Raw genomic sequence first — 14785 nt, 5'->3', positions numbered from 1 at the left:
ATATTGTATTGGATACATCTCTTTCTTTAATGCTAAATAAGCTTTTCAGGCATATGAGCAATGGTGCATATTTCTTCAGATGGCAAAGAGGGGGAAAAAACTATATTCAGAAGAGTTCCACTTTGCACAAGACTGATAATTCACTGCAATCCAAAAGCACTGCGATTCAAACTTACAGTAGTTACTTTTTCAGAAGGAAAAACAAATATGGCATGGTCATGTCATCCAAAAGTAAGAAAGGGTATGATAGTGGTTTGGCACTCACAATATTGTTCCCAATTCTCATCTGTCCGGCCATCAAAAACATGACAGACTCTTTGTGCCACCAGGAGTATATTATCTCAAGAATTTCCAGTATCCTCTAGTGGTCCTGAATTGGCCCAAATACTCTGTGTACAGTATGAGGCTCACAAAGAGGATTGCAGGGATGTGGGTAGCCATGCTGTCACTTGTCACTGCAAGAACAGTATTCTGTGTTCGTTCCACTTGGCTTCCACTTTTCACCTTCTTAAGGACCTGTATAACAAATGGATGCTGCGTTCAAATCAGGAGTTGCACAGAACTGTTGGCTTCCTCCTGCTTGTTCTCAGCTTCTTTCCCTTTTTTGTATTCTGTCAAATGACATCTCTCACTATCTTTTTTTTTCTTTCTTTTTTGGTCTCCTTGTTCAGACTTTTTTGACCTTTTCATATACATTTGTCAGAGTGTGGTAAGGAGGTTATCCTTTCTGCAAGTTTCATAACAACACATTTCTGTTCTGTCTTCCTTTTTACCTCTATGTTCAGTTTGAACTAACACTTTGCTGTATGTTCTTTTTCTTAATTGCATTTGCCAGATTTTCTGAAGGCCCCATTAGAGAATTATGTGAAAAATTTGGAGGTGCCAGTCAAAATTATTAGGATGGAGCAGCGGTCAGGACTGATTCGAGCTCGTCTTAGAGGAGCAGCCGCTTCTAAAGGCCAGGTCATCACTTTCCTGGATGCTCACTGTGAATGCACTTTAGGCTGGCTGGAGCCCCTGCTGGCGAGAATTAAGGAGGATAGGTGAGCATAAAGAATGGATATCTCTTCAAAAACTCTCTCTTCGTGGTGTTCAAAGCACAGCTGTGGAATAATGTTGTCTAAGCTAAAAATATGATAAGCTTTGCCCCAAGGTCAAATGATTTTTTCTTTTCTAGTCTAGTCTAGAAAAGAATGGTATAATATACCAGAGTGGTATAATATACCGCCGCCCAGAGTGGTATAATATACCAGATGGGTGGGATATAAATCAAATCAAATCAAATCAAATAAATAAATAAATAAACAAACAAACAAACAAACAAACAAATAAACAAATAAATAAATAAATAAATAAATAAATAAATAAATAAATAAAATAATGTTCATGGTGCATGTGTTTCATTTGTTGGTTTAAAACACTGCCTTCTTGATTAAATGTGGTTTGTTTGTTTATAAAATGTATTCTGCCTATCTTCTGTTGTAGTCCATGAATGTTGTAACAATTTGAAAAAACTAGGACATATATTTTTAATACCATTGCTGATGGAAAGTGAAAATGACATGTGCAGTCTTAGAAGCAGGCTTCGTACTTCATTTTGTATCAGAAAGGAAATATTTATGATCTGGGGTTCAGTCTTTAAAAATAAAGAAGTATTTCTCCTTCTTTGTACTATTATTTCAGTTGCATGTAAATATGTGGACTTTAATTTGATTAAAGCTCGTGTGAACTGTCATTCAGATTTCATTAAAATCACTATGATTTAATTAATTGGATAGCTTTCCTAACATTTAGACATTTTTAGAGCCTTCCAGAGGTACAGCACATTGTTGTTGTTGAGGATGATGAAATGTGCCTATTTGGCTCAAAACATCCTTGTGAGGGAGATGTCTGTCTCTACAGCCATCCAGTTACTTTACTTTTGAAATAATACCACCTTTCTGGGGAGCACAAGGAGTTGTGGTGGAAAGAGAATAAAAAAAACAAAATCTTGAAAATGGTAATCCAGGTTCCATTTCTGGTTTAAAATCTGTCAGTTCCAACTTGGGGTGACCCCCTTCTAAGGTTTTCTAGGTAGAGAATACACAGAAGTGGTTTACCATTCCCTTCTTCTGGGGGCATCCTGGGACTGTATGGCTTGCCCAAGGCTGTACAGGCTGGCTCTTCTCCCTGGAAGCACAGTGGGGAATCAGACGCTCAACCTCTGGCTCCCCAGCCAGATATCTAAACCAGTAAACTATCCAGCCAGGTATATTCCCCTATAAAGATTTCTGAAGTGTGAGTACTTTATGTTATTAAAAAGGAACCGTTGCAGCTCACTATTAATTAAGCTATCATATCACATTAAAAGACAGCAAGAAAATACAAAAAAGTACAAAATTCTACACCTGGAGGGAGGGGAACCCCAGGTGCACAGTCACAATATGGGGGATAGTTGGCTCAGTAATACCATAATAATAACAATAAACTTTGAACTGCAGAGCTGGAAGGGACCCTATGGCTCATCAAATCCAACCCCTCTCAAGGAGACACAGTGGGGAAATGAATTACCAACCTCTGGCTTCACAGCCAGAGGTCTAAGCCACAGAGCTATCCTATGAATGAGAAGGATCTTGGAATTGATGTAAATTAAAAGCTGAATATGAGCTAACAGTGGGATAGGGCTGCAAAAAGGGCAAATGTGATTTTAGGATGCATTAACCGAAGTACAGTCTTCAGATCTCATGAGGTTCCAATACCCCTTTATTCAGCACTGGTTAGGTCTCTAGGTGACATAACACTTTAAGAAGTGGACATAACACTTTAAGAAGGGTGCCAATAAACTTGAACAAGTTCAGAGGAGGATAACAAGGATGATCAGAGGACTGGGAGCGAAGCCCTATGAGAAAAGACTTCTTTGGGCATGTTTAGCCTTTAAAAAACAAAACAGAGGGGAGATATGATAGCACTTTTCAAATACTTGAAAGGTAGAGGAGGGGAAGGACCTGCTCTTAGTCATCCCAGAGTGCTGGATATGTAACAATGGGCTCAAGCTCCCAGAAGCCAGATTTTGGTTGATTTTCAGGAAAAACTTCTTAACTATTAGAGCAGTATGACAGTTGAACCAATTACCTCAGAAGATGGTGGACACTCCAGTGCTGGAGGTGTTGAAGAGAAAACTGGACGACTCCCTGACAGATCTGCTTTGATTTGTATTCCTTCACTGAGCAGAGGGTTGGACTTGATTGCCTCTAGATACATACATAGAATGCATGTAGACAGAAGCAGGTTTCTGGCTGGATGAAGACTCATGTGGCCAAAATGGATTAGCGCTGTTCAGCTCCCATGGCCATTTGCAGCCAGAGAAGGCTGCGATATCATGTTTCATCTGTTCATGAAAGATAATGAGGGGGGAGAGGGTAGCTAAGTTGAGTCATCTGTTTCATCCAGCTAAGCAGGTTGCAGGCTATAATGATATAGTGATTAGAAGATAATCAACCTTTTACTACTTGTGTGGAGGAATTAGTTGCCCTAGCTCCTAGAAAGCTCTGCTTTCTCTTATTAGTGATTTTAAAGTTAATTTTAAAGAATCACCAGCATATCTGTTGGGCGGGCTGCTTGCTACCGTTCAAAAGTGTTTCAAAGCAGGCTATATATAGATTATTTTATCTTGTCATGGTTGTTGATTTTAGTTGTTTTCTTTGTTTGTTTTTGTTTTATCATATTGGCACTCATTTATTAAATACTGGTTATTCTGGACTTATCAGCTACAGATTGGTTTTTAAGGAGGAGTCAGATAATGCAGACGTGGCAACTATTCCTATAGGTACTGGGCCAGCGAAATTTCTTGTGGAGAGAGAGATGAGAGAGAGAGAGAGACATGTTTGCCTATTTTTATTCTTATTCTTTGTTTTGTAGGAAGATTGTTGTTTGCCCAATTATTGATGTGATCAGTGATGACACTTTTGAGTACATGGCTGGGTCAGACATGACTTATGGAGGATTTAACTGGAAACTTAACTTTCGTTGGTACCCTGTTCCACAGAGGGAAATGGACCGAAGGAAAGGTGACAGAACATTGCCTGTGAGGTAAGAGAAAGGGATGAGAAATATTTCATGATCATAGAGTACTTTGTATGTGAATGTGAGAAATGTTAGCATGTGTGTTTATAATTTAGCTTAAGTAAATTGAAACAGAATACAAGTAATAAACCACATAAATCAGGGAAATAAAGGAACTCCAGTATGTTTGTTTGCAGGAGATGGTTTAAACTGTTTTCTGTACATTCTAATAAGATTTTCATAGCACATTTTCCTTACATTTAAAGCTGGATTTGAGTTTTTTTGGGATTGGGTTGCAAATTTAATGACAGGAAAATCAGTAAACGTATGTGCAAAGTGATACATAAGAATAATGCATTTTGAGTTATAAAGTTCGGTTGTGGGTTTTTTTAAATGGATAGATAGATATTTCAGTGATTCAGCAAGACAGAGTCCATTTGTGGGGAAGAATTCCAGAATTAATTTGGGAGGAAACGTCTTCCCCTTGGATATTTCACAAAAGAGAACAGGAGCGGGATCTTTTTGTTTCTGTTGTTGTTGTTTGTTTATTGCTGCCTTGCAAATTGGTGAAATTATCCACCACCCCTGTCTTGTATTCATTTTCTTTGCAACATTCTTTTTGATGTAGCACCTGGTGGTGAAGTGGCTATATCCATTTGTTTTAGAGTAAATTATGATATTGTTGAATAGAATGCTGAACTTTCAGTAGACCTTTCAGTAATATTTACTTTTTTGTGTGTGTGTCTTCACATGGTATAAAAATATGGCCCCATCCGGTCGGCAGTATATGCTGTTGATCGTGTGCATTTGTATGTTTTGAGTGGGATGGTGGTGTTCTCAACATGGAGAAGCTTTTTACAATTCATAGTGAGGTTGCTGCAAGGTTTAAGCTTGCTTAAATTGTGTAGCTCTGCAGGAATGATGAAGGGAGTATTATAATAGTCTATCCCAGGAGGCCCATGGGAAATAGCCCAAGACGCTGACAGTCCCCCAAGCAACATTTCCCAGTTATTAAAGCCAAATATGTTTCCTTGCTTTGGAAAATGATAAAAAGAAGTTGGACAGTGGTTAAAATGGGGGCGGACAATTGCAAAGGTCAAATTTTAACTCCCAGTGTTGGCTGTGAGTTGTAACAAACCTAGAAATTATCAAAACTGTAAGGAATCAAAACCAGAAATGATGATATATAAAGGTGTTGTTTTTTTAAAAAAATCATAAACTCATCCTGGTTTTCATAGATCCATTTTTATTTTTATTTTATGTGTTGGTTGGGACTAGGGAGGCTGCAGCCCCGTCATGCAAATTCCACTACTCTCAGAGACCTCCATGAGTGGGGAAAAAAAAACATGTTTTTCCTCCAAAGTGTTTTTCCCATTATGAGGGGGTGGGCAGTGGAGGACCTTGGAGGAGCTGAAACGGTTTGAGGCCCACCAATTGTATTTTGCTCACTCTGGTCTCATGCAAGAATAGGAGCAAAGGTGGAATGAACATGAACTATTTGACCATTTTGCGAGACATTCTTCAGACAAAATGTCTTGTTGCTGTATGGACCTGGATACTGTAATTGGTAGGAGTCCAGGTGATGTAACATTACATCTTTTCAATTTGCTCAGGCTAAGGATGTGGTCATGATGCTTTGAAGGGAGAATGTCTGCACTGTGGGTTGACCCGTATCCTTCCTGGTGTATACAGTATAATCTGCCACAGGGTTGGGAGAGATTTTATACAAGTGGGTTAGTATAAAATCCCTATAATAGGGCTTAATTCCATTATATTTAAGAAGTGGTGTTTGTTTTCTCTCTGTGACATTCTTATTTTCCTTTTAACCCTACTGTAGCTTTACAATAAGTAACCCTACTTGTATTGTGTAATTTACAACCAGTCTCCAACGTTCCATTCTTGGATTCTTAGCACCCGGAATTTTTGGATGAGATGAATTCTATAGCTCTAGCTCCAGGCCTGGTTAGGGGGTAGAGATGGTTTTGGCCAGCTTGTTAAAATTCAGCAGAGGTGCTGCATCTTTTGATGCTTTGTTATCCTTCTGGATCATATGAGTGGGACACAAGTTGAAGTCAGCATTCACTGGTACTTCCAGTATTTCATGCCAGGGGAATCAGTTTTTGAAGGTGATATTAGGACAGTCCTGTTTGGTACCATTGTTGCTTTCCTGTGGTATCATTCAGGGGCACTTCTTGTCTGCCCTATTAACATGTTGTATCCTCTATAGCATTTTACATCTATAGGACATGGAAGAATGGGAATTCATTCTCACCTCTAAATACACAATACCCAAATCTTGTTTTCCTTTCCCATTTAAATCCAAACGAGTTGCTCAAACTGGGAAATAATTCTGGTTTTGTTAATGGACTAGATGAGGGTGAACAAGTTGAAACTTAATCAAGAGTTGCTATTAGTCACTTGGGTGGCAGAGCAGGGAATGTGGATCTAGAATGGATCTAGAATGAAGATCCATATCCTTGAAAACATAAGGTGGCAATTTGGATTTAGCCCATACCAGGATGTCCAGGTGATGAGGAGTGCTTTTTGACAGTTACGCTTAGTATATCAGATGTAAGGAACTGTCCTTGAAACATCTGATGTGGCCACAATGGTGGCATATAGTGGGTTTCTTCTTGATTGGTCTACTGTAATATACTATGTGTGGTTGCATTTGAAAAGTGTGAACATATTTCAGGGGGCTCAGAATATTGCAGTTGAACTATTGACTAGAACTGTTTATAAGGGAACATTGATTCTCAAAACAGATTCACCACCTATTAAGTTTTTTTGTTTAGGGAGGACTGTGTGGATTTTAATATCCTCAAAATACACATTTCTGTATGAAGCCCATTTGGCTGGAACTTGAGAGAGGACCTTTTGGTACTTACTCTCAAGCTTTGGAACTCATTGCCAAGCAAGGCTTATCCAATAGAAAGTTATAATTGCCTTCTACCAGCAGAAAAAGATATTTTAGAGAAGCCTTTGGGGTATCACATAACTATCTTTTGGTTGATTTATTCAGATATTAGATTAAGGGAGCCAGCTTTTCTTCTTTGGCCAGACCTCATCTGGAGTAATGTCTAGTTCTGGGCACCACAATTCAAAGATGATATTGGTAAACTGGAACATGTGGAAATTAGGCTGACCAAGATGTTAAGAGGTCTGGAAACCAAGCCCTATGAGGATCTGTTGAGGGATCTGAGCATGTTAGCCTTGAGAAAAGAAGGCTGAAAAGACAATAGGATAGTCATCTTCAAGATTTGAAGGGCTGCCATACAGAATACTGTATGGAGTAAGCTTCTTTTCTGTAGCTACAGAGAGTAGGATTTGAAGTAATGGATTCAAATTACAGGAAAGGAGAGAATAACTGAACATTAGAAATATTTCTGAATATTAGAAATAGCTTCGTAACAGCCAGTGTTATTTGCCATTAGAACACTGCTTCAGGGTGATAGATTCTTCCTTTTCTTTACAAAGGTTAGATGGCCACCTGTCAGTAATGCTTCAGGTGAGGATTTCCTGCTTAGATGACCCAGGAGATCCCTTTCAGCAGCACAGTTCTGTTATTCTGTGATTTCCACAATGCATGTGTCTGCATAGTAAGTGCCCCTCAGATTGTTCCCAAATGCAAATTCTGCCCAATGTCTTCCTTTGGGGGCATATCAAAAAGACAGATGGAAGGTATGTGATTTGCATTTAAACACCTACAGTGTGATTGCAATTGGTGGGCACCTTGTTTTAAAAAAACCTACAAGTACAAGTTGTGCAATAGCTACAGTAAGCTACTCTGTTCTTAGAGGTAACAACTTGGTTCTCCGGGATAGATAGGAATATTGTGGGAAGGCATTATCTGTCATTGGTTTGGTGAACACAGGAAGAATGTGATGAGCAATAGCTGTGGTTTGATGGGAGTTATTATCTTGAATTGGCAGGCTTGAATAGTCCCCAAGGTAACTGACTTCCAATTCAGGGGAATCCATTTCACATAATCAGTATAAGATTGCCTCTGTCAGCTTCAAGATCGATGGCTTTCATTTAGAAAGCAAAAAGCAAAGTGTGCTGCTAGTTTTGTATATTGCCCCATACCACTTGAAGCACCCTCTGGGTGGTTCGCAGTTCAGTTATGCGGGCTACACGTTGCTGCCCCCACAAGCTAGGTACTCAGTTTATCAACCTCGGAAGAATGGAAGTCAACCTTGAGCCATCTACCTGAGCACATCAGGATCGAACTCAGGCCAGGGGTTGAGTCTTGGCTGCTGTAGCGTAGTTTAACCACTGTGCCATGGGGCAGTCTTTCAGTGATCAGTATTACAAAGAGAGGAAAAGGGAAAATGTAACTAGACTAAAAAAAGTGAAAAACCAAACAATAGAAGTGCCTAAGGGTGCCTGAAATTCCAGTGTAATTATTAAAATGAGGTGATGGTAGACTTGACTAATAATTTTGAATCTTTTGGAGTGTCATCTCTATGGTCTTCTGTCTCTGTTTATATTTATGTGGACATCTTTCAATGAACTTCTTACAAGCATCAGAAAGGAAAGGATGTAATTAGGTAAAGAGTGGATCGTTTTCATGCTTACTGTGAAACAACTCAATATATTTGTTCTGGTTATGATCTATAAGGCACTTTTGTTATTTCCTGGGGTCCGCCCCTGTTTGAATTGTTCTCATTTGCAACCATGTAAAATGAATTATTTTGAATCGCCACATTTCAGGTTTCCCAGTGATCTGGAAACCCCAGCCTTACTGGTTTCCATCATGAGTGCAGCAAAATGAACAAACAAACAAAAGTGAATGAAATGGGATTCTTCTGCATGAATACAAGGTTCACCAAGAGCTTCCTTGTTTTCTGAAGCCACTTAGCGTTCCTGGGAACCTCCTTGCAAGCGTTAATAATCTTAGTAACAAGATGTGCACTCTCTGTGTCTTGTTTTATTCCATGTGTGCTTCATTTAAAGGGGAAAACAGTAAGTTGTTGGGAGAGGGAGGTTGGCTGTTGCCACAGTAACATATTACAATAGTGTGGCTACAGTGGGCAGGTGAAACTTTTTCCAGATGAGTTGAAGCCCTGGGAAAACAGTACCTTAACCATGGAAGTTGCCCACAAATGGTGCAGACCTTGAATAGCATGGTTAGCTTCAAGAGATAGGGGGATCTGGTGTCTCAGATCTGAGCTGGGATATAATGTTGCTAAGGCAGCGACAGTGATTCCTATCAACCAATGCCTTTTTTAAATACAGTGACCGATGCATACCTAACCTAAACTAATTACAATTAGTTCTGGAAGGCATACTTTTTGTGCTGTGTGTCCCCGTTTGGAGCCAGTAGAGTTCACTTTCACTTGGAATGAAAATCAGTATAAATGGCTATTGCGTGTCTCAGGAATATCAAGTAGCTGTTTCATTTGTCCTGTTTTCATCTATCATTAAGGAACTGAAGCAACAGAAATATCAGAGTTTCCCAGAATGTATGGCAAAGGTTAATTAATTCAGTATTGTAAAAGCCTACAGGTAATTGTCATCTAAGACAGTTGTAAAACAGAGCTCTGTATAATCTGTTCCTGTAAGGAGAACTTGACAGATAGCTCCTTTATCATATCTGCAGTGAACAGAAGCTATGGGATGTAATTTTTTAAAAAACTAATTAGTAATGTTTAATGTTGCAAACCAAGGTTCAGAATTCATTGAAAGCTAACTCAGTTATGCTATTTAAAATTAAATTCAAGACTACGTAATTTATTTCTATTTAGCATAAATCTGTTTTAGTCTTTGTTGCCTTAAAACAAAGTCTGCATAGCAATAGTCAGATCCCTTACATTTTAAATTGTCTCATTAAAGGCATGAGCCATCTTCTGAAGTAAGACTTTATGGATTATAACCTATTTCATTTCAATTTTATCTGCAAGAGCTGCAAAGTAGAGAAATACAGCTTAGCAAAATGAGGACAAAAGATCCTTTCAGTACATGATGACTTTTACTCTCCTCAGAGCCTGCAAGTATAGGTTTGACTTGGACGTTACATATATCAGTCTTGGAACAAAACGTAAAGTAGTTAAAAAGCTGCTGCTGTTACTTCTGCTGCTGCTGATGATGGTGAAGCTGCATGGGGATTTGTTAAATAAAGGAGATTAACGCTTTCAAATGTATTCCTGTTTAGCAGATTTTGTAGCTTCTGATTTTAGACCAGCTTGCCGTGACTCAAAACCATACTTCGGCAAAGGGATGCTGAAATTTACTTCTTAGGGAACATAGTCAAATGATTATGTTGTTGAAAACCATGACTCACTGACAAAAACACTATGCTGTTATAAGCCATGACGGACTGATTTCTTATAATCCATCCGTATATATAGCTAACATAAATTTGCTAACATGGCCAAAAATGGGTAGAGGTTTGTATTAACAAATGTAGTTTACTATGTCTGTAGAACTGGGTTCACTGAAATAAATAATAATAACATGATGCCTAGTCAATTATAACCTATGGTGACCTCTTCCAGGGTTTTTTTAGATAAAGAATACTCAGAAATTCTCCTCAGAGCATGCAAGTATAGGTTTGACTTGGACGTTACAGATGTCAGTCTTGGAGTTTCTCTGTAACTTTGCAACTTGCCCAAAGTTGTGCAGGCTAGCTCTTCTCCTAATGGGCTCAGTGGGGAATTGAACTCCCAACCTGTGATTCTGCAGCCAAATACCCAGCTCACTGAGCTATAGAAATAATTACAATGGACTTCATAGTGTCCCTCTATGAGTAAAATAGCCATCACTGGCAGAACAGCCGCCTCATATAACCATTCTTGAACCCACTCCCAAATTAATCTTGGCAGTTTGTAGGATTTGAGAGGTGTGGGAGTGCAGAGAGAAGACAGCAAGGAGAAGTTCTGTTCTGCAAGGAGAAATCCTTGTTTGATGGATGCAGCCCTTTGATTACATCTGTGTAACTAAAATTTGTTAGATAATTCACAGTAATTAAATATTCATTCATCTTTCCTGTGTTTGCCTGTGTTTTCACTCTTTGCATATATTTGCTTGTACATGCTATGTTTGAAAGTACGTTTTCTGCATTCCTGCATCATATAATCAAGATTATATGCCATTTCCTGCTCCACACATCATAATAGGAGATCTGATGTTTGGCTGCTGCTTCTTCCACCATTTATTTGAAAAACGGATGTTTGAAAAAGGCTATCTAAAGGAAAAATGTATCTATTCTCCTGCAAGAGGAAATCTGTAATGCATACGTTTTGACAAATCAATGGAAAATAATCAATAAGATCACTTGGATGAGGCAAATGACTGCATCCTCAGCTATTTAGTGGTACCATTTTGAGTAAAAGTTTCTATTCCCCAACAAAATTAAAGAATTACTGAACCAAAACATTCATCCGTCATTCTAATGTCTCCATCACGAGGGCTTTAAATATGAAAACATTTATTTAAAAGTATCCATCTCTGAACAGATTTTAAAGAAATTAATCCTCTTTAAAAGTTTAGTGTATATTTTCAGGCGCTGGAACGGTGGCTTCTCCAAAGGCATACATAATAATAGTACTCGCAAAAGTTTATAATTCTGGAAAGTGACTGTTCCAAGTAATTTTATGAACACAATGGCTGAAATCTTATTGCTTAGCTTTGTTGTTGTTGTTTAGTCGTTTAGTCGTGTCCAACTCTTCGTGACCCCATGGACCAGAGCACTCCAGGCCCTCCTGTCTTCCACTCTTAGCGTAGTACGTAACAACTAGAGTAGGCCCATTGGAACCAGTGGAACGTCTAGAGGAGATGATCCACCAAGCCCCCACTGAATCAGTGGGCCTACTCAAATTTAACTTACTATGGTAAGCAATGGGATTTCAACCACTAAAGATGAAGGTAAAGAAGTTGAACCGTCCCCACTAAATGCTTCAGATTATATGTAGAAGCACAATATTCCACTCGCTTAGCTATATGATGATATATGTTTTAATGTGAACAATTTTTTTAAAAACCCTTTAAAATATAAATGCACATGTGATTTGGCCGGTTATTGCAATATATATATATTGGAGTTCATGGCCAGAAGTTGTATGTTCAGGAACCAAAATGATAAAACATGTTAATATACGTTCGGCTTATAGCAAGTGGAATATAATCATGTCTACAATGTTTTGAGGGTATGTGCTATACTGTAGTATCACCTATTAAATTCCACACAGCATCTTTCAAAATTTATTTTTCCCTTTCCTTTTCCTTTTCCTTTCCCTTTTTTTGTTTTTCTTTTGTTTTCACCTAGGACCCCTACTATGGCTGGTGGCCTATTTTCTATTGACAGAAACTACTTTGAAGAGATAGGAACTTACGATGCAGGAATGGATATCTGGGGTGGAGAAAATCTTGAAATGTCTTTTAGGGTAATTTTCCATTTTACTTCCTTTTCTGATAACTGGCATAGTTTTTCAGTAAAAAAAGTTAACATTTAAGACAGGTGTACTTCTTTTTAATTTGCTTTCACAAAAATGATATCTGTATTTTGCTCCTAAATTTTGGGCGCAATCCAATCTGTGATGCTCTACCAGTGGAAGGCTTCAGTTAGTAAATCAGGGAGCCATTGATTCCACCTCAGAACATCTTTGCCTCTTAAGATGTGCTGTAGGTGCTTGAACACCTGTAGTGTTTATTTCATCCATTCCGTGGGTAAAAGGAGCACTTATTGGATTGCCTCCTGATGCTCTAAGAGCTGTACCGTCATTACTTATTTATTTGTTTGGTCTACATGAAGGGTGCAAAAGTGATTGGGAAGGTTTGAGGATATCAATATTTCAAAATTTAGATGCATATAATTATGTTATCAATGGTTTTACTCCAGTAAAATATAACATTGTATTCATGAAGTAATTAAATTTACAATATTGAAATCTTGCTCTTTGACCAAAATTTCTAAAAGTTTTAGATTAGGAAGCTGGAAATTGTTAATGAATCTAGAGTATGAATCTACAGATTTTAAAATTGTGCTTTACATTTGAGGATCGTGGCTGCAAATGGCTATTCTCATACCTGTACAGTATATGAATATAATAATATATGCTCAAATTTATATGAGCAGTTTTCATACTTGTATATCATTGGGTTACTTGAGGATCTTAGCATATTCCAGTATAAAACCATCTGACCTGGCCCTCCTAGACTAATGGACAGACTGAACTTGTCTCATCCCTCAGAATCGATGGTTTTTTTCAGATTTTGCGATATTTTTCTTAGCTAAGGATAATGTGTGGTAGTATGTGGAAAAAATAAGATAAATGTGTAATTTGAGTTGTCTTGTGTACCCCATAGAGAGGAAAGCAACATATAAAACAAACAAATATTTGAAAATGCATGCATAGATGTATTTTCTTCTTGTATTTTTTTTTAAAACTACATTGATGTGGAAGTATGTCAAACTCAATATAAAAGTAAATGCCTAATAAATGGAATAGACCAAAAAGAGATCAAGCCATACCACTTCCTTAGTAAAATTTTAAAAAGGGTAGAGTCTCAAGACCTCTTTCAGATTAATAGCACTATTATGATATTGTCCCACTCTAAAATTCTTAATTAAAATCTGATATCTCAAAATACCCTTTATATGTTGAATTTTACTACCTAATTTCCAACAAACTAATGCGGTCTCAAGCTGCACCTCTCCCACTGAACTGACCATATAGCGGATGAAACTTTCATGGCTTGCTAAATCCATTCTGGGAACAAGATGGATTGGATGGCTTTGTGTTAGGATAGCCTTGCATGCTTCTGTCTCTTTTTAGTTGTATTGGTACAGCTTGTGGGATCAGTGAGCTTGAAGGAAACATGTTTAATTTCTTTGCTGCTGGACTCAAGCTTTCCAATCAAGGTCAGTGTTAATTGGGGTGGGAGGATGTTGCACACCTATCCACCATGATTAATAGTAACTTCTAAAAATCATAATTACCTTTGGGCTTTCATAAATACATTTAGGAATCTCCTCCTTTCTTCCTGGTGTTTCACTTTTGTGACATCCAGCCTAATAACTTGATAGTCCTAGTGAAGGAGCAAGGTCATTTATTTACCTGACCCATATGTTGAAGCAATGAGAATAACCCCCCGCTGTTTCTGAGCACTGTCCAGACCCAGAGTGAAGTGGATAAATGATTACAGTATAATACAAGTTAAATTCATTTCATTCACATTGATATTAGTAAGAAAGCACCTGCATAATTCACTTCCAGTGAAACTGATAGACTCAGATAATGCTTTTCTTAATAGGTTACAGTTATGAGGCATTCAAGAAAAACTTAGATAATCACCTGGCAGATGTGCTTTGATTGTATTCCTGCATTGAGCAAGGGGTTGGATTTGATGGCCTTGTAGACCCCTTCCAACTTCACTTTTCTATGATTCTATGGATGTTACAATGTTTGTTTAATATTTGGCTGCTGCTATTTACAGTAAAAGGTTGACATTCTTATTATCTTGGTCAGGTCTCATTAGGGACTGAGTAAACTGTCTATGAATATTCTCTTGGATTTGACTAGGTGCATTTGTATACAGAAATGTATCTCTGCACTTGTATTGACTTGGAGGCAGAGCCAATGGGGTGCAGAGTGACTGGGGAAGAGACAAAAAAGCATTTGGTCTGCTTCCCTTCCATGCATTTAGTTGTGTATGTAGAGGAGAGTGTCTTGATAGAAGTATACATTTGATCCAAAGACAATCAGAAGGAAATCCCTACATGCAGACCATTTGGGAATTGGGT

The 14785-nt window shown here is 38.1% G+C and overlaps 1 protein-coding gene across 3 annotated transcripts in view; it reads left to right on the top strand.

The window, feature by feature from the left end:
- The window catches only part of GALNT13 (polypeptide N-acetylgalactosaminyltransferase 13), a 249949-nt gene that overhangs the window by 135375 nt on the left and 99789 nt on the right, over positions 1-14785 (top strand). For all 3 annotated transcript variants that reach the window (XM_020797089.3, XM_020797088.3, XM_020797087.3), the window contains exons 5-7: positions 836-1043; positions 3898-4068; positions 12308-12425. In XM_020797089.3, coding sequence (XP_020652748.1) covers positions 836-1043; positions 3898-4068; positions 12308-12425 — 497 coding nt within the window. The remainder of the gene's footprint in view (positions 1-835; positions 1044-3897; positions 4069-12307; positions 12426-14785) is intronic.

The sequence above is a fragment of the Pogona vitticeps genome, chromosome 1 (assembly GCF_051106095.1).
Source record: "Pogona vitticeps strain Pit_001003342236 chromosome 1, PviZW2.1, whole genome shotgun sequence".
Taxonomy (NCBI): Eukaryota; Metazoa; Chordata; class Lepidosauria; order Squamata; family Agamidae; genus Pogona; species Pogona vitticeps.
Note: the sequence above shows the minus strand (reverse complement) of the source record. Positions and strands in the feature narration are given on the sequence as shown.